Below are 22,332 nucleotides of genomic sequence, written 5' to 3'. Positions count from 1 at the left end.
AGTGGAAACCGAACAAGAGCGCACATTTTAGCATCAGATTTGTACGGTTATGGAAGCAAATCCTTCCATTGGCTGAAAATTAGATGCAAATTACGAATAATGTAAGTTATACTGATAGGTAATTTCTAACCGTTCATTATTATTTTCCAACCTATATTTCTAATCGTATTCGACTATAGCACCTACCGAAACAGATAGTTCTTCCACTGTACTTAGTTCGACTGAGAAGCTTTCACCCCTACACAGTCAATAATCTATTCTCTCTGTCTCTGACGTCGTCCACCATTTAGTACGATAAATCACCTCGTTGAAGGGATGTTTGTCCATCGTCTTTAGAAAATTAACTGGAACTCAATAACAAATTGGAATCGATTTGGCGATTCAATGACTTCCTTGGACTCTTTGAATAACATCATCATGGCCAGGACTGAGAATCAAATGCAAAATGTTTCCTTTGCCAAAAATTTGTAACCCCGTTGCATTTTTGTATTCTTTGTCGTTTCCATTCTGTTTATTTCCTTGAAGTATATATATATTCGTGAAATGAATGAAATATTGTTTAGCATAAGTAATTAGTTTTTTAAATCTAAGAAACTTTGAGTTAAGAGAGATAATGCTAGACGATTTGATGTTTGATTGAGTTGTTCAAGTTGTTGTTCAAGATGAAATTGGTTGAACTGATGTACCTGAGTTGATGTGAGTAGACTTGATGCATTATCCTCAAAAACACAATGTACGAGTAAAGTAAGTATGGGCTGAAAGGAGAAAAAAATAGTTGTACAATAAACTCCTAAACACCAAGCGCCTTGGTCACATATGGAAAAGAAGGAATACAAAAAAAGAGGAAAAACATACTCTAGATATCATACCAATGTGGTTATAACAAAAATGAAACGTCTGAAACACATAAAAGAAAAAGGGGGAAGTGTCCATCAGGCCGAACCACTTCTTCCAGCATGTAACATAATTGTAAAAGAGGAGAAGGTTCTTTTGAACCAAGGAACCAGGTGAAGGGAGCTCCCCAAATCCACGGTTCTCACCAAAAACGAAGATGAACGGGAAGAAAGTTTCGCAAAAGACCTGTGGTCCTCTTGCTCAAAAACACGTCTGGTTATCCTCTTTGATACGTCACAGACCATGCAAATTGGATCCTCGGTGGAATAGAGATTCCTGACTAAGATGAATACGTTGAAGAAACTCACCAGGTCGTCATTTTCCCTCTTCTGCTATAACAAGGTAAGATCTCACACGTAAGTAATAAGTAATCTATTTCTGAAGGGCAAAGTATGGTTTTTGGTAGGCAGTAATTTTAATTGGCAAAATTTCGTTTAAGACTACGGTCTTTGCAGGATAATAATCCAGACCAATTGAACAAGGAAAGTAGAGTTGTTCAAGAGGTGAGGTCGAATCCGAAGGCGTTTTTCTCTTAAGCAATCTCGAAGAGAAAGATCAAACACCCTGTAGGGCCTTTTGAGGTCGATGGGAAAGCCATAGACAATGCAGAGATTATGGCCAACATACTTGGAGATCAGTTCTCCAGTGTGTTTTCAACTCCACTGAGTTTAGGAGCAACATTCCATTGCTCTATTGATGAGTTTGTTGGGACTGGCAAGGCTTGTCAAGCTGAGCATTTAGATGATCTTGTAGTCACAGATCAGGATGCTTTAGAGGCCATCAGGGACTTGAGGCTCTCGAGCTCCCCTGGCCCTGATGGGGTGACATCTCAGTTTCTGATGAGATGCTCACTGGTTCTTGCTCCTGTTTCCTCGTACTTGATGCGTTGAATCTTGGACCAGGGCAAGTTCCCCTCTTCTCTGAAGGTAGCTCATGTTGTTCCAATTTTCAAAGGGGGAGATAAGTCACTCCCCAGTAACTATAGGCCAATTTCTCTCACTTCGAATATTCCGAAGGTGCTTGAGAAGATCATGAAGTTCAAACTTGTTGAATTTCTTGAGGTCAATGAAGCCCTTCCTCCTAGTCAGCATGGGTTCCGAGCACATTTTAGCACGGTTACCCAACTGATTGAACATATAGAGCAGGTTATTGAGGGACTGGAGAGCCATGAATCAGTCGATGTAGTTTATCTCGACTTCGCCAAGGCCTTTGACAAGGTAGATCATGGCCTTTTAGTTAACAGGCTCCATGAGATTGGGATCCAGAGCAAAGCTCTCAATTGGTTATGAAGTTTCATTTGTGGTAGGAAACAATTTAGTTAAGGTTGAGGATCCCTTTGTGACGTACTTGATGTTAAGTCGGGTGTCCTATAGGGCTCCATTTTGGGTCCTCTCCTTTTCATTATCACATCGCTCCGTTTCAGAAGCTTTGTATAGTAATGTCAGTATCTCTTCGTATGTTGATGATACAAAATTGATATTTGGTAGGAATGGTCAGAACTCTGGTTGTATGTTAGAGGTCCTAGACCAAATCTAATCCTGGGTTGCTGCGACTAACATGGCACTGAATGGAATGAAATTCCGCGCAATGGCCTTTGGGTCGACGCCATTAGATACTCTACTATTAGATGATGAAGGTAAGGACATTGAGCAGGTTTCATCAATGAAGGATTTAGGTGTAGTCCTCCAAGATAATGGAAAGTTCGATGAGCATATCCTGTTGAAAGTTGGTAAAGCTTTTCAAACATGTGGTTGGATATATCGCACGTGTAAGTCCAGAGATAGTATCACGATGCTTACTCTGTACAAGTCGATTGTTCAGCTGCATCTTGAATATGCCTCTCCATCTGGGCTCCAATGAGTTCAGCAGGTTTGCAAAAGCTTGAGCAGGTCCAACGATGTTTTACTAGGAACATTGAGGATATGAGAGAGCTCTCGTATTGGGAGAGGTTAGAAAGGTTGGGATTGTACAGTATTCAGAGAAGGTACGAAAGGATCATATATTGTACGTCTTCAAAAGCATGCATGAGTTTTGTTCCAACCCAGGATTTAGGTCAATTGTAGTGACTGTAGAGGCTTAATGTGCGTTTTGAGAGCACCTTCAAGCCCTCGAGAATCCAGGCTAGTTAAAACAATGAAGTCCAACTCTCTTCTTTCTCGGGCTCCTTCATTGTTCAATTTGCTGCCCTCAAATATTCGTAGGACTTATGTTGGCGTTGATTCAGTAGCAGGATTTAAGTCAGACTTGGACAAGTTTTTGACTAAAATTCCTGATCAACCTTATCTTCAAGGATTAGCCAGATCAGCCAATTCTAATTCGTTGGCCAATCAAATAATATTTATAAATAAAAGTCCAGTAAAATTAATAATCTTCTCGTCTTGAACTGCTGGGATTCCAATTCCGGTAGCGGTAAGGAAGTATGCAAAAAAATACGATATAATGATATGTGTGGCTCCTACTGTTTATTAGTTCGTTCAAAGCTGTTAAATTGAATACTTTGCAAATTGAGCTGGTGTTGAAGAGGTGTAAATTTAAGAAGGGAACCTAATTTCAGGAAACACAGTTTAAGATCCAACATACAATCAAGGCCTCCATTGACAATGGATGCAGGATGGAAACTTGCCTTAATCCAAGAAGCAAAGGATCAAGTACGAAAAAATAGGAGCAAGAACCAGTGAGCAGCTCATCAGCAACTGCGATATCACACCATCAAGACCAGGAGAACTCGAAAGCCTCAAATGTAGTGACAAGGCAATCTACCCTCGGACATCCTTTCATCCGATTGCAATTTCTCAAGGCCAAAGTCGGGAAGCTGTTGACACCATTTAGGATGGTCAATTTACCGAAATGAAATTTTGTTGGACCTTCTCTCTTCTTTGAAGTGCTGCAGAGCTCATTGGTGCACAAATAGGAGATGCATACTACAGATGGGATTGGACAATAGATTTGAAGAGTGTCAGCATAGTCTTAGAATCACGGTATTCAAGTGTTCGGTATATCCAACCCCATGTCTGAAAGGCCATTGCCACCTTGACTTGAATGTGCTCATCGAATTTACCGGCATCTTGAATAATCACCCTCAGATCTTTAACTGACCTAACTTGCTGAATGGGATTTCCCCCTTGCCTAAGTATTTTGAAACTGAGGGGATATTGCGAAATGTTATAAGACTAAATTTATTACCATAAAAAGCCATATTATTTAGCGATACACATCTGAATACGTTTCCAAATCTTCTTCCAACCCCAAAGTGCAATCATCCGTTCTACTATAGACCAACTTGGTGCCGTTTGTGTAATCTTGTGTATCTTGTTCCTAGATGCTGTAGTGGCAAAATAAAGATAATAAAGGGCAAAGACCAAGAGTGGGCAATTTTGAGAATTAGCGTGACTTTTGGACATCATGTGGACAAAAGTGTCCAAAAATGGACAAAAGTGTCCAAAAATGGACAAAAGTGTCCAAAAATGGACAAAAGTTGACAAAAGTTGACAAAAGTGTCTAATTGTGGACAAAATTGTCCAACATAGAGCAAAAGTGGGCGGAACGTGTCTAAAAGTAACTACAATTGTCCAAAAGGAGGTTGACGAGGAAATACCTTTAAACCCTAAATCTTGTTATTTATTTACCTAATCTAGATGTTAACAAGCAAATAGAATCAGTAATCAATGAAATCTAAGCTTTATTAAGATACATAAATATGAAGTAACAACTAGCCTTTTCACTAACGTTTTTAATTTCAAAGATATGCACTAAAATTTTTTTTTTTGAGATTTCAATTCATTATTTTGATACAATACAGCTTTATTAAGTCAAAACAAATATCATTAATGTATTTTGATTTTTAAAAAGTCAAAGCCACACTACAATCAGGGCATTTGTTTGCTGGGTAATTTTAACTAAGATTAAGGCTTAAATTCAAAAAAGCTTGGCAGCTGTATGTCAAATATAAATAATACTTTATATACTTGTAAATCATAGTAAATTTTGAAAGGAGTACATGAATTACAATTTTATCATTCATCAAAAAACTTAGATTTATGTTTCTTTTAAAAAAGTAGTGATTTTTCTCATTTCCTTACATCAAACGCAACTTTAAAAGTTAAAAAATATGCCTAACAATATCTCAAGTAACTTGCTTATGGAAGAAAAACCAATTCAAATATAGGAAATTATGTCATTATCAAATTTCAGCAATTGAAAAGCTGTTCAATTTTTAGAATTAAGAAGAAGTCCCAAATGACCAACGATTTTAAACCAAGATATTGTTGCAAAATATAATGTTTAGTTATTCCAGTTTTTGAATGCTTTGCAGCAGCTATATTCCACTAGAGGGAGGTTTTGCTCCTTGCTTGCTTTCTAATCTAAGGTAAGAAAAAAAAGAGTTACAGTTTAAACCTGTCTTTCAAACATCTTTTTGGGTATGTTAGAGGTATATGGCCATGGTTTTAAAGACTTATTTTGCTCTTGAAGCCATCAATGAGCAATTTTTAAGTAAAGGATAGCTTTCATGTAGAATTTCCTTTAGATTTGTTGTTTTAAAGGTTCGTATTTTTGGACACTTTTGGGGTGCACAAAAGTGTCCGAAACATTTCGTGGCTCTTTTGTATTTCGCTGAGTTTTCGTTTTTACCTGGAAAAGGTGCCTTTAAAAGATGCTTGAGACTGTACAGTATTCAAAGAAGGTATGAAAGGTATGATAATGTACGTTTTCAAAAGCATTCATGAGCTTTGTCCCAACCTAGGTTTCTGGTCAATTGTAGTGGCCGTAAAGGCTTAATATGTAGCTCTTACTCGTTCCCAATCACAAGTTTACTTGCGGAGAAGCATGATTGGGAACGTGAAGGAGCTACACTTAACATTTGGTTTGAGAGCATCTTTGAGTGCAAATCTGCCAACTGTAATTTGTAGCTGAGAAATCCATTCCCAAAGTCAGTAAGGAATTCCAATTTTTTTGTAACAACATAACGTCACGTTTCAGACATAAAAAATGCTTAGTATTCATTAATGATAGAAATAGACAAGCACCAAAGAGTCGAAACCGCAATTCTTTTCTCTTTTTTGCTTGTAAATGATATTTTTGCCCTTTTCTCATTGCTTGTCATTTTCTTTATAATTTACTATTTTTTTCTTTGATTAGGTATTTGTACAAAATGAGGCTCAAGAGCTTTGAAGTATCCTCAAAATTGTAGTCTAACCTAACATTTTTGGCACCATGACACTTGTCCAGCGTACAACTTAAAACACATTTTTTGCCTCTTTTGGAACGTTTGGTGCCATTTTTTTCTAAAATACTTTTAGGTAATAAGATATATTCGTGACATTTTTTGTCTGACCTTGATTGGTTGTCCACCAGACGCTTCTAATTCGTTGTTTCTGCCAATTATCAGTTCAACTTGAATTTTCCTGCTGCTAAAACCATTTGGCTGCTCTTTAGTAGTACACTGAATTTTAATCATTACCTCTAAGACTAAAACCTGATATTCAACTGGATGAAATTGAAGGCACACACTTCCTTTAAATGCCTGTTCAAAAACTAAATGAAATCTAACAAAGATTTTATTGCATGCTTTTTCAAATAATTGGTTATGTGCCAAAAAAGGTATGTTTTTGATTAGATTATTTCGTCTTGTCCAAGATAGACGGGAGGCGGCCTTATTTCCAGTCAATGTTGCTCGGCTTAAATCTCACACTGAAGAGCTTGATGCTATGGGCGTGCGTGCAAAAGCGTACGTATAAAAACAGACCAACTTATGCAAACGGCATCCACTTTTGGTTCAATCATCCAATCATCAACATGAAGGTAAAGCACGAACAACAAGCACACCGTTAAAAATCGCTTTCAAAAACTGAGCCATTGCTTAACAAAATTTCAGGCTTTTGTTGCTATCATCTCCGCTTTGGCTTTGGCCACCGCTGACCAATCCAGCCATCAAACCATCAAGCACGGCAATGCTCCGGCTGTCCACTCCTCCATCCACAAGCCCCAATGTGGCTCTCATGCCCATGTGGTGAGCCAACCCTCCGCTCAGCCCAATGAGGTCAACCAGGCTACAACGAGGAGAAGTACACCGCCGCTGCCCACGCTCCCACCACGAAGTCCGCACTCCCGCCTATCACCAACCCCGCTTACAAGCCCGCTCCCTACCACCCAGCTCCCGCATATAAGCCCGCTCCTTATCACCCTGCTCCCGCTTACAAACCTGCACCTTACAAACCGCCTCTTCTTATAAGCCCACCCCTGCCTACAAGCCCGCTCCATACCACCCTGCCCCCTCTTTATAAGCCTGCCCCTTACCACCCCGCTCCCGCTCATGGTCATGGTGATGAGTATGAAACCGCCCCCGTCTACCAATACGGTTATGCTGTGGCTGATGACTATTCCGGTGCCAACTTTGCCCAAAACGAGAACCGTGACAACTATGCCACCAACGGCGAGTACCGTGTGGCCCTTCCCGATGGTCGCACCCAAATTGTGAGCTACAACGTGGCCGATGCTTATTCCGGTTATGTGGCTGATGTCAGATACGAAGGAGAGGCCAAGTATGAGCCATACCACCCATCCCCCAAGCCGGCTTACCACCCTGCTCCCACTTACGCCTAAACGCCTTAGCCTATCTTGTTGATGATATTTATTGCAAAGCATATTTATCAATTAAACTGGAACACCTCGTAACTATGGGAACCAAATCAATAACAAGCTGGTCAAAACGTTTGTATAATTCAAATATTTTTGCCCTCAAAGTATGTAGGTGCTCTTTTTTTGCATACAAGATTTGTAACAATTGTAGTGATCAGCCAATTCCAGCTGACTGACAGTTCTTCTGGCTATATTCAGAATGCAAATTTCTTCCAAGCACCTTACGTCCACAAACTTTCCTGTATCCCCCACCACAACAGTTGCATCCTGACGTTTGGTTTTACGCCTTACCACGTGAATAAAGAGATGTAAACCCTACAAATCTAAGCCTTGTAGAGGTATTTTGCGTGGAAAAGCTTTCTACTGTTCCATCATTTTATTTGTTATTGGTCACTCCTTGAAAACATAAATAAAAAACAAAAAAGGAGTTGACTACTTTCCCAACAATTTAGTTCCCTCATCCTTTCTCACGTCGACAGCTTCTACATCACATGGCGCAACGATATGTACTATGCTGCCTCTATCCACCGCCATACCTATTCACACTAAGCCCCGCCGTCAACATCGTTCCAAGCCCGTGATCTTCGACTTCCGTGACCGTTCCACACTTGACTCGTCACCATGTCGAGCGTGGTCACAGCTTCTAAGAACGGGATCTTGACCTAGGTCAACTTGCTCCGAATCAGCAACACGCCAAAGGCAAATTCAGCAGCGCTACACGCCAAGTCCAGGGAGCTGAAGATGCTAGGATGGTGTACGAGCTCAAGTGGTTGGATCCATCAGAGAAGTCCAGCCCCTCAGAGGCAGCAATTGTCAAGTCCAAGAAGATGTCCGCAAAGATGGATGCTGACTTAGCCCTGGTCAACTGAGATCCAGGAGATCGGCGCCGCCCTCCTTAACCGTGCCGCTGCCGCCCCCCCTTCGACTCCAAGGGGTCCCATTTAAAGATTGTAGGGAGCTCAAACCATTCACCCTGACAGCAACGTCATCCCCACTTGAAATGCGGGGGTGGATAAAGAGGTTCTGAGAATACGGGTGGATTCAAAGTTCGACGCCACCACGGACGATGTCCAGATGGGCGTCCTACAATCGTGTTTGGCATCCAATTTGTCCGCCGTTTTGGACGCAACAACAAATGTTGACGACGCCAAAACCTGCCTTGAAGCTCATTTTGTCACTTTATATCTCATCTTAAACCAAAGATGGGATCTCCTCCTCAAGTGCTGGAAGGCGGGAAGGCCCTCCACGGACCATCTGGCCGAATTCAACCGCCGGGCAGACAAGGCCAATCTTGATAACATGACGGGCGAGGATCTCCAAGTCTTCTTTGTCTTGGTGGGCTGTCAAGGTGTGAGGTAACTGTTTCAGGAGCTCTGTAAGGTCGATTGAAGAGGCTCCATGCAGCCACCTTGGTCCCTATCAACACCGTGAGTGGCATAAACGCAGAGACAACAGCGGACGTCATAGCCGCCATGGAGGCCGCCTGCCGTGGTTATGGACCATAAAGACACACCCAAGGCCCATCTTGTCCATTTTGCGAGAAGCGATGCTTTAATTGTGACAAGTTAGACCACATCAAAGCCAAATGCTGGTCAGCGCCTCCCCGCCATCTGTCACGCTCACGTAACCTCTGGCGTGGCCAATCCCGTGGACGTCCCTCGCGTTACGCCTCGTCATTTGGACGTCATTACGACGCCTACAGCAACGCCTGGAGCCCTTCTGTGAGTCGCATCAACAATGTCACAACCATCGGCGCCTTCTCCTCCTTGCCCCCCCTCCACCCCACTGACTAAGATCAACCTTTTGTGCACCACCACCGCAGACAAGAGCTTCAAGATTATGGCGTTGCCGGACTCTGGCGCGGCCCGCTCTGTGCTCCCCAGGCGGGATGTACCCACTGGCGTTGCTCTCTTACCATTTGCCACCCGCCTAATGGCCGCCAATGGCTCAGAGATTTTCAACATGGGGAAGCTGTTTCTTAATGTGTCCGCATCTTGCGGCTCTACAGCCAACATTGACACAGTTATTTCAGACATTCCGGGGTGGGCCTCATTGCCTGCAGAGACTTGAAGGCCCTGGGGGTCCTCCGCCACAATTTCCCGCCATACATGAGTGCCAGCCTACCACCACGCCCCAAACTACCCCAACCTGTTGCCAAATCCGTGCCCATGTAATGCAAAGAGATTTTGGCCATAATTAACCAACGTCATGGAGAAGCTCAAGCTCTAACCAATGCGGAGGACGGCTTTGCCAAGCTCATGGTGCCCACTGTGAAGCACCCTCTTTTGGCAACCATGGAGAAGTTGGCCAACACCGCCATCAAGCACCTGAAAGCTGAGCCAAGGTTGGCGGCCATGATCTGCAGGGAAGTGGCCAGGGGAGTTCTTGGGACAACGCTCGGTGACGCCGCAAAAAACCTCNACGTCATGGAGAAGCTCAAGCTCTAACCAATGCGGAGGACGGCTTTGCCAAGCTCATGGTGCCCACTGTGAAGCACCCTCTTTTGGCAACCATGGACAACGCTCGGTGACGCCGCAAAAAACCTCAAACAAGGTGGGCCTCTGAACATCCAATTGAAAAGCAATAAAGATTTTAACAATTCACTGTGCACGTCCCTGCTCATTAAATCACTTCATGTAACCACAGCACAAGCCCCGTTACAAAACAAAGAGGCTGCATTAAATCTCATATCTGAGCTCATGGACTTGCAAGTCATGGTCCGAGGGACTGAGCCGACCTTAGGGTATCTCCGGCCCACTTTGTCCAAAAGCCCAATGGCAAGGTTTGCCTTGTTATTGATTACCGACGCCTCAATGACGCCACCATCCGCCCACTACAGCCCTTCAGCTTCATACCAGACCTAATGCGACAGGTTGCTCCTGAGGCCCAAGTGTTTGCCAAGCGGGATGCAGTACATGGGTACTACCAGACAATGTTATCAGAGGAGGCTTCAGAGCTCTACATGTTTCTCCTCCCTGATAGCGTCTTTGGCTTTATGTATGACGCCCGACCTCGCCAAGGTGGAGTCCATCAACGCTTTCCCTTCACCCTCAAACTTGACTGGGTTCCACTCAATCCTTGGCCGGGCAAACCAGCATGCCTCATTTCTTCCCGACTTTGCTCATGCCACCGAGGGAGGTCTTAAAGTCATCCTCTACGTGGTTGTGGTTGGAGGATCATGACGAGGAGTTCAAGCACGTAAAGGATGTCCTCACCTCCAACCACATTGTCCATCAATTTGACCCAGCTCTCTCAACCCAGCTCATGACTGATAAGCTGACCCTGTGCGCTGCTGTCTGGGTTGATGACCCTTTGCTGCATGTCATCACTTAGAATATTGATGAGGAATACAATCGTCTTGTGTCAGCAATCAATGTTGGCACCCCCATCACCCCAAGCTCTCCGTCAAAGTCGGCATTTACAATGAGTTACGAGTTGAGGGTAGCCTCCTCTTTGCAGGCGAGCACCTGTATTTTCCACGTCCGGCCCGTCCTGTCATCATCAAATTCCTGCATGCCTTACACTCTGGGGTGAATAAGACGTACGAGTTAGCATCACAACTCTACGTCTGGCCCACCCTCCGGAACGATATTTGTAACCGGGTGGCGTCATGTCTCAATTGTGTGACGGTCCCGCCCTTCCAAGAGGCAGGACCCATCCTGGCGGAGGCGGTGACCTTCCCCATGGAGGCAATGTCAGTCGAGCATTTTGACTTAAAAGGTCAGATGTTTATGGTCATGGTTGATCAACATTCCGGATTTACCTTCACCCGCCGGTTGTCCTCTACCCCCACGGAATAGGTTTGTGCGACCCTGCAGTCTAAGTTCACTATCTTTGGACTCCCAAGGAAAATCAAGTCTGATAATGGGCCCCAATTCTGTGGCTGGCATTGACCACAAGACCTTCTCCCCCTACCATCCCGCCAGCAGCCAGCAACGGCTTGGCCGAGGCAGGTGTCAAGGCCGTCAGGCACCTCTTTGTTAAGACGGGCGGGATCAACAACACCCTCTTCCCCTTTGTCCTCCTTGAGTGGCGTTGTACACCCCGTGTCGACGGGTTCTCTCCCGCTGACGCCTTCCATGACTGGCGGGTACGCTTGAACTTGCCATCAGCCAGCCAGGATTATGCCTCGAACCGTCAGGAGTTCATGGATGCCCAAGCAAACAACCGCATTCTCATGATCAAGCATACCAGCGGCCGCTTTCTCAAGCCCTTGGTGATTGGCCAGCAGGTTCACAGCCAGGATGCTCCCGAAAAGTCATGGAGTTTTGGCACTGGTATGGATGTGGATGCCCTCCCAAACGGACGCTCATATTAAGTTCAAACGGAGGCGGGTATATTTTGCCACAACCGTCGTCACCTCTGTCCTGCACCCACGCCCACTAACGCCACGCCGCCGCCCGCCTACACTGTGGCCCCATCAGCCCGACCTTAAAGGTATCTTTTCCATATCCATTGAAATATTCTAAAAGTAACTCTTTCAAAGTTAAAATGTTTGAAGGATTAGGCAAAATGAGTGATTTTTTCCCTGTAACAGAGATCTGGCTAAGAACAGGGGTACTACGAGGGAAATACCAAGAAGAACGAGACAGCCCCAATACTTGGGCTCATTGATGTCTTTTATCCAAATCCAAGATTTTACATGTAAATTCGAAGACTTCCGAAGATTTTTTATTTCACAAACATTCCAGCTTGACGAGTTCCTGTAAAGTTAAGGCACATTTTTGAAAATCACCCTCACATGCCCCTGTGCAATTTCTGTGTAAAGAAAATGACGGATCAGGCTGCCACCATCAAGAGCTTCGTTTACGCCGGGAAGTCGGCCACTGAGACGTTCAAGTTTCTGCAAGGGGCTTACGGGGACTTGGCCCTTTCCAGATCAAGGGTATTTTCCTGGCATAAGCAGTTCAGGGAAGGACGGGAGAGCGAACAAGATCAGCGGGGTCGTCAATCCCATCGCCCAATCCGGACTCAGGACAATGTCGATTCAATTGAAAGTCTAATTAACAATGATCATCGAATCACATTTGATAAAACTATGTCTAGAATCCGGTTTATCACGAAGAACGATCAAAAGGATCATTCATGAAGACCTTCATCTTTCAAAAAAAGGCTGCTCGTTGGGTCCCGCGCCTATTGTCAGACGAGCACAAGAAGGGCCATCTGACGATGGCGCAGGAATACAAAAAGCGTTTTTTCCAAGAAGGAAATTCATTTTTGCGAAAAATTGTCACTATGGATGAATCGTGGATCTCATTTTCAACTCCTGAGATGAAGAACCAAAGCAAGCAATGGTCCAAGGTCGGAGCAAAAGGTCCGATAAAGGCATTCAAGTTGAACAGCGAGAAGAAACGGATGCTTATTGTTTTCTTTGACTGCGATGGGATGATTTACCAGCATTTCCTAGAAAACAAAAAGACGATCAATTCTGAATACTACTGTGAGGTTCTGACAAGATTTTTGAGGCATTTAAGGGAGAAGAGGCATGACAAATACGCCGGGGGGTGGCTTTTGCACCAAGACAATGCTCGACCTCATTGCAGCAAGCAAACGATGGCTTTCATGAAGTCAAAAGGTATCAAGCTGATACCCCACGCCCCCTATTCTCCGGATTTAGCCCTATGTGACTTCTTTCTGTTCCCGGAGCTCAAAAACGCCTTGCAGGCCATCGTTTTGTCACTGATAATGAGCTAATTTACGGAGTACAGGCGGTTCTGGGAGAGCTCTCACAAGATGGCTTATTTTTCGTCTTTGAGAAGTGGATGGACAGATTGAATAAATGCATCGATTTAAATGGTGATTATTTAGAAAAATAACAATAACATGTTATTCCCTCAAGTGCTTAGTTTTTTAATCATTTGACTTATCTCGTTTTTCTTGGTATTTCCCACGTAGAAGAAGAAATCGCTATAAAAGATTTACTTTCATTTGATGTCACATAATTGGGTGGTCAATCCAATATTTTCTTACTGTGGAGTATGTTTGTACATTGGCAATTGCCCACAGTCCTTGCATGTGTCAAAGTCTAATGGTGAGGTCGAAGTCTTGAAATGTCATGTGAAGTCTAAAGAGCTGTCTATTGTGACGATTTATAGACCAACATCGTGCTCTGATAACAGATTTGGAACAACATTGGACTTTATCGAAGGGAATTAAAAAAGGAAGTGTGTGCAGGAGTACTAATTTTGGTTGATTTCAATTTCCCACCTGCTGTTGTGGAATGGCAACCCACCTCTCTTGACTACATTCCGATACCAAAATCGGAAGATTTCATGCTATATTTCAACCCGTCAAACACGTTGGTTTGGGGAAAAATATTCCTTATCTAGTGCTTGCAAATAGCCCTGAGCTGGTTGGTAAGGTCTCCGTGTCAAATATTTTGATAAAGCAAATTGACAGATTTACTTTCGAGCTTGTGAAATTATATTTTTTGTGCCACGAACTCATTCAAGATATCTGTCTGTGCACAGTCAGGGACCCTAAAGAGAGGAAACGACACGGCTTTCCTCTGACCGCCAAGTTAGGCCATTGCGTCGAGTTAACCATGGAAACGTCCCGGGTTTCTCGCTCTCCAAGCTAGGCCATTGAACTAACCCATATGCGTAAGGTAGCCTGTGTCATCAACAAAAACGAGTTTAACTCAGTCCAATCAAGGGATCTGGTGTGCAGTTGAATAAATGATCACTTAAAGAGAAATATTCGTGTGGTATATTTTTAGGTTTGGGCTCAAAATGCTCATTCGTGGGTATTAGTAATATTAATTGCTAGACAGCTTCTTAATTTTTCGTTTGGCTTGTGAAGTTTGAGGACGACTGCCCCGTTTTCTATTCTCGTGAACATTGTCATTGATATCGGAGGCGAAGTTTTTCCCAGTGAAATGAAATGTCATCTCAGCAATGCTCTTTACAAACGACAAAAAAGAATGTTTCTCGGCACAAAATTGGTTCAGAATTTCGTGCATCCGAGTTCAGGCATAAAGCCTTCTTTCAAAACACAGCACAAAAACCGTCAATGGAGCCGTAAAATCCATGAGAACCTTCTTAACCGTTACAGTGTTGAAGATTTCATTGCGTTACTTGATTACAAAGAGGGTGGTTAGGAATACCAATTCCAAAGGGCAGATTAGTCCATCTTGATTTAATAATTGCAAGAACGACGCAACTGAACGATCATTCAACACCGTATCTTCAATTTCAAATTCATATTCATCCCTTTTGCTATCTATTAAAAGTTCTTTGCAATGATCGCATTTAAGGCTTGCTGGGGTACCGTATTGGTAGAGCAACTGCTTTCCAATTTGCGAATCCTGGTTCGATCCCAGGGAAGTCAAGTCCAAGCTTCTTTGCGGTGTTTAAAATACAACATAAGTTGCTGCCTTAACAGCTTAAATGGGCGAACCTGCGATCATTCCCGAGGGTGAGACAATAATTAATGTTGCACGTTTGGTTGCGACAACGGAGCGGGAATATCCCTTATTTGGGACACCCATCATCAGAAGCAAGGTGAGCGAGAGAGCTGTCTTCTGACTCCGAACAAACAAACAAACAAATGATCACATTTGTTTAGTCTCTGCAAACTTCGCGCTATGTAACCACAGCAACGATAGACAACGCTTTTGATTTCAGTTAGCGATGAGAGATCATGAGCGGCATCACAATCGGGTTCATCCAAAAGTGACATAAGCTTGGTACATTGTCTATTGGCTTCTTCCATAGTATATTTGTTGCGATCAGAACACAGTTTCCTCAAGTCTTGTACACTCAACTTGTCAAAACGGATGAGAGAGCGGATTCTCAATTTCTTCTCGCTTTCCAAGAACTGTTTTCAAGAGACGAAGAAATTGGCGCCAGATAATTGCCGATATATGCCAAATCGCTGTTCAATTGGATCCCCGTTTACCTTTCCCAAGAGGATGAAATCCAAGTCGGTTGTGTTGAAAATGTAATTGGAGAGTTCTATTAGGCCTCTGACGGTGAAGCGCAATGTGAAAAAAGTTTCTGATGACAATTTCTTCTTTATTTTCATTTGCATCCAATCTTCAATCCACTACAAGAAATCACGGAGAAATTCAAGTTGGCTTTGATCATCCCTGTACACGGCTTTTCGGCTTCCATCACGCTTTCGGCTCTCAAAGTGGGAGCTTTTCACATTGATACAGTTGAAGAAGCGACGAACAATATTAACAAAAGCTGGTGACATGGCCCATTCCAATTGTCCCTTGGCCAGAGAGAAGTGTTTCAAAGCTGCCTCAGTCGATTCATGGAAGAATTTGACAGCCAAGTTGACATTGGTTCGTTCAATTGGTAATGAGAAAAGAACTTTATGGCTTAGCTTTGGTGCATAACAATTTGGAGCCCCAGGTTCACTTTTGTATAGTTCACAGAAATGGGACGTCTTTGGGTAAACACATCGGTCTTGAAAAGCTGGGCATGCGAATTCTCCCTTGTTCAGGAGGTTTGTATAAAGTCCTTTAATGATGTGGATTGTATCAAAGAAGGGAAATATTTTGTCATTTGGTGCTTCAGCAAATGGATTCTTAACAAAGCTTGAATTCTCGCCACAGTTTAACAAGCCCTCTAGTTTAACCCATCGGTGAAAACTTTCTTTTTGATGAATGTCCGTCAGAAATTGATGCAACGATGCGAAATCAAATGGCTGTCACTGCCTCAACAACTTTCCACCACCACTGACCGATCCGATGATCTCGTGGTTGATTTTCGACAGAGGAACCATACACACAATGTCTCGATAAGACGAAGCAACTCCAGTCGACATAAAGCACAGAACGGTCTTAGATGTGCCTTGTTCTTCATCATAGCCATAGAAATGGCAGTTTGAATATTTAGAGCGTCTAGAACTGTAAACTTCGTCGAATATGACGCTGACAATTTTCTCACGTTCATTCAAGGATGAAAGTCTGCTCTTCAAGTATTCGACAGTTGATGGCCAGACTCCAGTCTCAACCGAAAGGTTCTGTCCAAATCGCTGAAGGTGTCTGCAAAAGAAGATTTGCAATTGGTTCACCTGGAATAAAGCCACTTTGTCAGCTTTGCTTAACCTTACCTTACTGAAGGAAAGCACACACTTTGGTCAAAGGTAGACAAAAGCTTGTAGAGGGCAGGGCTGGTATTTTGCCATAATAAGGCAGCAGCGAGCAGGGTTGGCGAGTACCGTCTTTGATTTGGACTTTTAAACGAAAGTTTGAGTTGTTCAGTTGAAAAATTGAAACTACCCTGAGATACGACGAGATCGTCTTGAGTTTCCACGAGCTTGCAAATATCCTCAACTCTATGCTCCACGCTCAAGAGCTTACTTTTTTGGTTTGCAGCATAGCCTGCTAGGAAAGCCAGGATATTTGGGACATCATCAACGTAATAGATTTTTCCGTTTTTTTCCTGTTTGAAAATCGAGTGAAAACTAACTAAGGGACCTTCGGGAGGCTCGGGGCCTTTTGCGTCATTCATCAAAGGTAGGGATGATGATGATTCAATCAGAGAGGATGAGCATCCGATTGTCTTACAACTATAACCGCTGCGGTAACCATAGGCACACCACTTGTTCTCCATGATGCCAATCGATCGATTAATGGATTCATTCACCTGGAGACGCGATTGAATGAACCTCGTGGTCAAGTTCTTCGCGTGAGCTGCATCCACTAAGTTTGTTTAGGATTTTCGGCCTAACTTGGCGGGAAAGGCTGGGTGATAGCAAAAATCTGGCGTTTCCTTGCTATAGTGTCCGTGGCACAGTAAACAAATTATCATTATTATAATATAATTAGAGTTATGAGAGAAAATAGGGCTAGCCATATTTGCTTTTTATGAAGGTCATTTGGGAAAAAGTAATACATGATAATTATTGCTGTAAAAAAGTTGAATCAAGTTTTAAACACTTTTCCAGACTTGTTAGGATATATTCGACTTTTTGGGGTTATTTGCCCGTTTCCAACTTATTTACTGTTTTCACATAATTCGTCCAATTTCCGCATTTTGCCCATTTTTGTTCGAACGTTCCTGCTTCCTTCAATGCTACGAGCTCTGCAACACTTCAAAGAGGAGAAAAGGTCCAACGAAGTTTTACTTCGGTAAATTGACCATCCTAAATGGTGTCAAAGGCTTCCCGACTTTGGCCTTGAGAAATTACAATCGGAAGAAAGGATGTCCGAGGGTAGATTGCCTTGTCACTGCATTTGGCGCTTTCGAGTTCTCCTGGTCCTGATGGTGTGATATCGCAGTTGCTGATGAGCTTCTCACTGGTTCTTGCTCCTGTTTTTTCGTACTTGATGCGTTGCTTCTTGGATTAGGCAAGGACGACGTCACTACTGGACAGCGACGACACTGGGGGAAAATGAGTTTTAGAGGGTAGTCATATGGCCTAGCAACTCTCCAGGCTTGTCTGCAACCGAAAATCTTTGAGTATACCTCCTCATGAGTTCGCTCTTTGAAGTTAAAGATCAATAACAATGCTATGAACAAAAACGTTAAATGGGAGAGGGCAGATTTTGGCTGAAACTCAAGAAAAGTGATATCCAAATGCTTCCAATCGCATCGAGCATTGTGTTGGGCTTGATGTGGTGACCTAAGTAATTAAACCTCACTCATGGGAGCTATCCTAACAGCTTCAGAGCAGACAAAAGAGGAGGAACAATATATCAGGACGCACTGTGCAACATTTTTCAACAAAAACTCTTCTAGAGTGGTCTTTTTGACTGATCTTAAAATAGACCTTGCAAGACTTTAAGCAATGGTTGCATTGATTGGTGGACTTAATTTTGATATATTAGTTTAGATTGGGGTCACTGTAGAGGACCAGGTCCAAAACGAATGTTATTCACTCTGGTGGCTAGACCAACAGCCTAGAAGGGATTGCAGAGGATTGCAAAAAACAGGGTTTCATCTAAATTGGTTGTTTGTAATTTTTTCCCCATTTTATTGCCCCCCAAAAAAATGCAACGATCATTTGATTTCTGATTTTGTTCAATGACGAGCGTGATACTTGAGAGCAGAATGAGCATGTCATTCGGCAAGAATCGGCTGATCACTACAAGTCTTACAAATTTTCTATGCAAAAAAGATCACCTACATACTTTGAGGGCAAAAATTTTTGAATTATGCAATTTTTTTGACCACCTTGGTATTGATTTGGTTCCCATAGTTACGAGGTATTCCAGTTTAATTGATAAATATGCTTTGCAATAAATATCATCAACAAGTTAGGCTTAGGCGTTTAGGCGTAAGTGGGAGCTGGGTGGTAAGCGGGCTTGGGGGATGGGTGGTATGGCTCATACTTGGCCTCTCCTTCGTATCTGACATCAGCCACATAACCGGAATAAGCATCGGCCACGTTGTAGCTCACAATTTGGGTGCGACCATCGGGAAGGGCCACTCGGTACTCACCGTTGGTGGCATAGTTGTCTCGGTTCTCGTTTTGGGCAAAGTTGGCACCTGAGTAGTCATCAGCCACGGCATAACCGTATTGGTAGACGGGGGCGGTTTCATACTCATCACCATGACCATGAGCGGGAGCGGGGTGATAAGGGGCGGGCTTGTAAGAGGGGGCAGGGTGGTATGGAGTGGGCTTGTAAGCAGGGGCGGGCTTGTAAGCAGGGGCAGGCTTGTAAGCAGGAGCAGGGTGATAAGGAGCGGGCTTATATGCGGGAGCTGGGTGGTAGGGGGCAGGTTTGTAAGCGGGGGCTGGGTGGTAGGCCGGAGTGCGGACCTCATGGCTGGGAGCGTGGGCAGCGGCGGTGTACTTCTCCTCGTTGTAGGCCTGGTTGACCTCATTGGGCTGAGCGGAGGGTTGGCTCACCACATGGGCATGAGAGCCACCATGGGGCTTGTGGATGGAGGAGTGGACAGCCGGAGCATTGCCGTGCTTGATGGTTTGATGGCTGGATTGGTCAGCGGTGGCCAAAGCCAAAGCGGAGATGATAGCAACAAAAGCCTGAAATTTTGTTAAGCAATGGTTCAGTTTCTGAAGCGATTTTTAACGGTGTGCTTGTTGTTCGTGCTTTACCTTCATGTTGATGATTGGATGAATGAACCAAAAGTGGATGCCGTTTACATAAGTTGGTCTGTTTTTATACGTACGCTTTTGCACGCACGCCCATAGCATCAAGCACTTCAATGTGAGATTTAAGGCAAGGCAACATTGACTGGAAGTAAGGCCGCCTGCCGTCGTACTAGGACAAGACGAAATAATCTAATCAAAACATACTTTTGTGCCTTCAATTTCATCCAGTTGAATATCAGGTTTTAGTCTTAGAGGTAATGATTAAAACTCAGTGTACTACTACAGAGCAGCCAAATGGTATTAGCAACAGGAAAATTCAAGTTGAACTGAGAATTGGCAGAAACAACAAATTAGAAGTGTCTGCCAGACAACCAATCAAGGTCAGACAAAAAATGTCACGAAAATATGTTATTAACTAAAAGTATTTAAGAAAAAATGGTATCAAACGTTCCAAAAGAGGCAAAAAATGTGTTTTAGTAGTACGCTATCATGGCGCCAAAAATGTTAGGTTAGACTACAATTTGGAGGATACTTCAAAGCTCTGGAGCCTCATTTTGTACGAAGGTAATCATTAGGTAATCAAGGAAAAATTTGCGGTAATTAGAACGAAAATGACAAGCATCGTGAAAATGGAAAAAGATAGCATTTTCCAACAATAATGAAAAATAAATAAATGCTTTGTATTGTTTGTGCTTGTCTATCTCTGTTATTCATGAAAACCTAGCTGTTTTGCATTTGAAACGCGACGGCACATGTTTACAATTTTTCTTTCGGATTTCCTTTGTACTCTTGGGATTGGATTTCTCAGTTGGTCAAGTGGAAAATCGTATTCATTTTACTTAATTATATGTTTATAAAATAACTGATATACCAACGATTTAGAGTTGGCAGATCTGGCTTGGCCTTGAATGTACCACTAATTGGGAGTTTTGATCAAGAAATTGTCCAAGTTTGACCTAATGGATGCTGCTGGATCAACACTTATAAACATACTCTCAACGAATATTTGAGGAAAGCAAATTGAACAATGAAGGAGCCCGATATAGAAAAGAGTTGGACTTCATTGTGCTAATTAGCCTGGATTCACGAGGGCTTAATGGTGCTCTCAAACCCAATGTGAAGCCATTACGGTCGCTACAATTGACCCGAAACCTAGGTTGGGACAAAGCTCATGAATGCTTTTGAAAACGTGCAGTATCAAGTACCTTTCATGCTTTCTTCGAATACTGTACCTACAGTCCCAAGCATTTTTAGGGGCACCTTCTTCAGGTAAAATCTAAAGCTCAGGGAACTACAAAAGAGCCACGAAATTTTATTAGCAACGGGACGTATTCTAGTAGAAATGAGAATGGACCAAAAAGAATGATAAATGCTATTTGGTAGACAAAAAATTGAAATTGAATAAAAATGTTACTAACATGTATTATATTATAAAATCATTAATAAATAGAATGGCATCGATTGCTCCAAAACATCTAAAGAATGTGTTTTTGAATAAACCCCCCCGACCAGAATCATTGCGCCAAAAATATCAGGTGGACTGGAATTTGGAGGATATTTCAAAGCTCTGGAACTTGATCTGGGTCTGCCAATGGTTCTTCGACCCACTACAGAAAATAAGCCCCACATATTGGCTTCCAAATACTATATGGATCAAAATCGAAAATTTGTTGAAAAACAAGTAAAAATCTGAGACTGATAAACTGCAAGGAATGTAATTCCTGTAGTTATCAAAATTAAACATGTCGAATTTTTGGCTCTTGCCACTTAAACTCTATGCAACATTTGGTCTACCAGTGAATTGAATGTTTCAAATTCAACTCCATTTTTTGGTTTGAGAAAGTCCAAAAATGAGAGCCTGCAGTAACTCTGCATCTGCCGTCATGGGTTTGATCCGACCCAAAAATATTTCGCGAACACAAGCACCCTCAGCACCAAAACATAAGGCCCAGAAGGGAGTCAATTGTTTATCATGACGTCTGTTTCAATTGAAAACGTGGTGTAATGTCGAACATTGCACGAATAAAAACTGCTAATTTCTGGTGAACTCGATGAAGAGCCTAGTGAATACAGTTGGGTGGTCCAATTTTGTGACAGATAGAAAAAAATAAAGGGTATTAAAAAAGGCCCCAAAACGACCTTTTTGTCATTGTAACATTTTTTCCATTGCTTCAACTTGTTTTTTGGCTTTTTACTCCTTTTTCCATATGTTGACAACGTTTCAAGTTTTGAAGACTTATTTGTGTTTTCTTAACCTTTTTGCACTGTTCTCAACATTTAAAAAATATTTTGGCTAAACACGCTCCTTTGGCAAAAAAATGTCTCAAAGTAAATTATATCCAAAAATTGTTTTGAAGAAAATGGCGCCCAAAAATTGAGTTGGACTGTAATTGACCTGATCATGTTCACATATTTTTGTATAAAGCCAGTTGATAACCCATATGACGTTGATGAATCAACCTGAATAATAAATGTACTGACGAGTAGAGTTTGAAATTAACAAAAGGCACTTGTTGAGGGGTTTGCAAAATTTATTGATAAATATGCTTTGCGATAAATATCATCAACAAGATAGGCTTAGGCGTTTAGGCGTAAGTGGGAGCAGGGTGGTAAGCGGGCTTGGGGGATGGATGGTAAGGCTCGTACTTGGCCTCTCCCTCGTATCTGACATCAGCCACATAACCGGAGTAGGCATCGGCAACACTGTAGCTCACGATTTGGGTGCGACCATCGGGAAGGGCAACACGGTACTCGCCGTTGGTGGCATAGTTGTCACGGTTCTCGTTTTGG

At 42.8% G+C, this 22,332-nt stretch overlaps 3 protein-coding genes across 3 annotated transcripts in view; 1 reads left to right on the top strand and 2 right to left on the bottom strand.

Moving 5' to 3' along the window:
• Positions 1-6,599: 6,599 nt before the first annotated feature.
• Positions 6,600-8,028, top strand: LOC131884057 (uncharacterized). The gene is given in 3 exon segments (XM_059231696.1): positions 6,600-6,619; positions 6,700-6,937; positions 6,940-8,028. Coding segments are annotated over 3 exon segments (813 nt in total). The 3' UTR covers positions 7,495-8,028.
• Positions 8,029-18,684: 10,656 nt separating this feature from the next.
• On the bottom strand, positions 18,685-19,592 carry LOC131883601 (uncharacterized). Its single transcript, XM_059231110.1, has 2 exons — positions 19,546-19,592; positions 18,685-19,473 (listed from the first exon to the last, which is right to left on the bottom strand). The coding sequence occupies exons 1-2, from the start codon at positions 19,549-19,551 to the stop codon at positions 18,757-18,759; spliced, it is 723 nt and encodes a 240-aa protein (XP_059087093.1). The 5' UTR covers positions 19,552-19,592; the 3' UTR covers positions 18,685-18,756.
• Positions 19,593-22,065: 2,473 nt separating this feature from the next.
• The window catches only part of LOC131883598 (uncharacterized), a 941-nt gene continuing 674 nt past the window's right edge, over positions 22,066-22,332 (bottom strand). Inside the window, exon 2 of the mRNA XM_059231107.1 lies at positions 22,066-22,332. This exon is cut by the window's right edge and continues 479 nt beyond it. Coding sequence (XP_059087090.1) covers positions 22,128-22,332 — 205 coding nt within the window. The 3' untranslated portion in view covers positions 22,066-22,127.

Source organism: Tigriopus californicus, chromosome 7 (genome assembly GCF_007210705.1).
Source record: "Tigriopus californicus strain San Diego chromosome 7, Tcal_SD_v2.1, whole genome shotgun sequence".
In the NCBI taxonomy this organism is placed as follows: domain Eukaryota; kingdom Metazoa; phylum Arthropoda; class Copepoda; order Harpacticoida; family Harpacticidae; genus Tigriopus; species Tigriopus californicus.
Note: the sequence above shows the minus strand (reverse complement) of the source record. Positions and strands in the feature narration are given on the sequence as shown.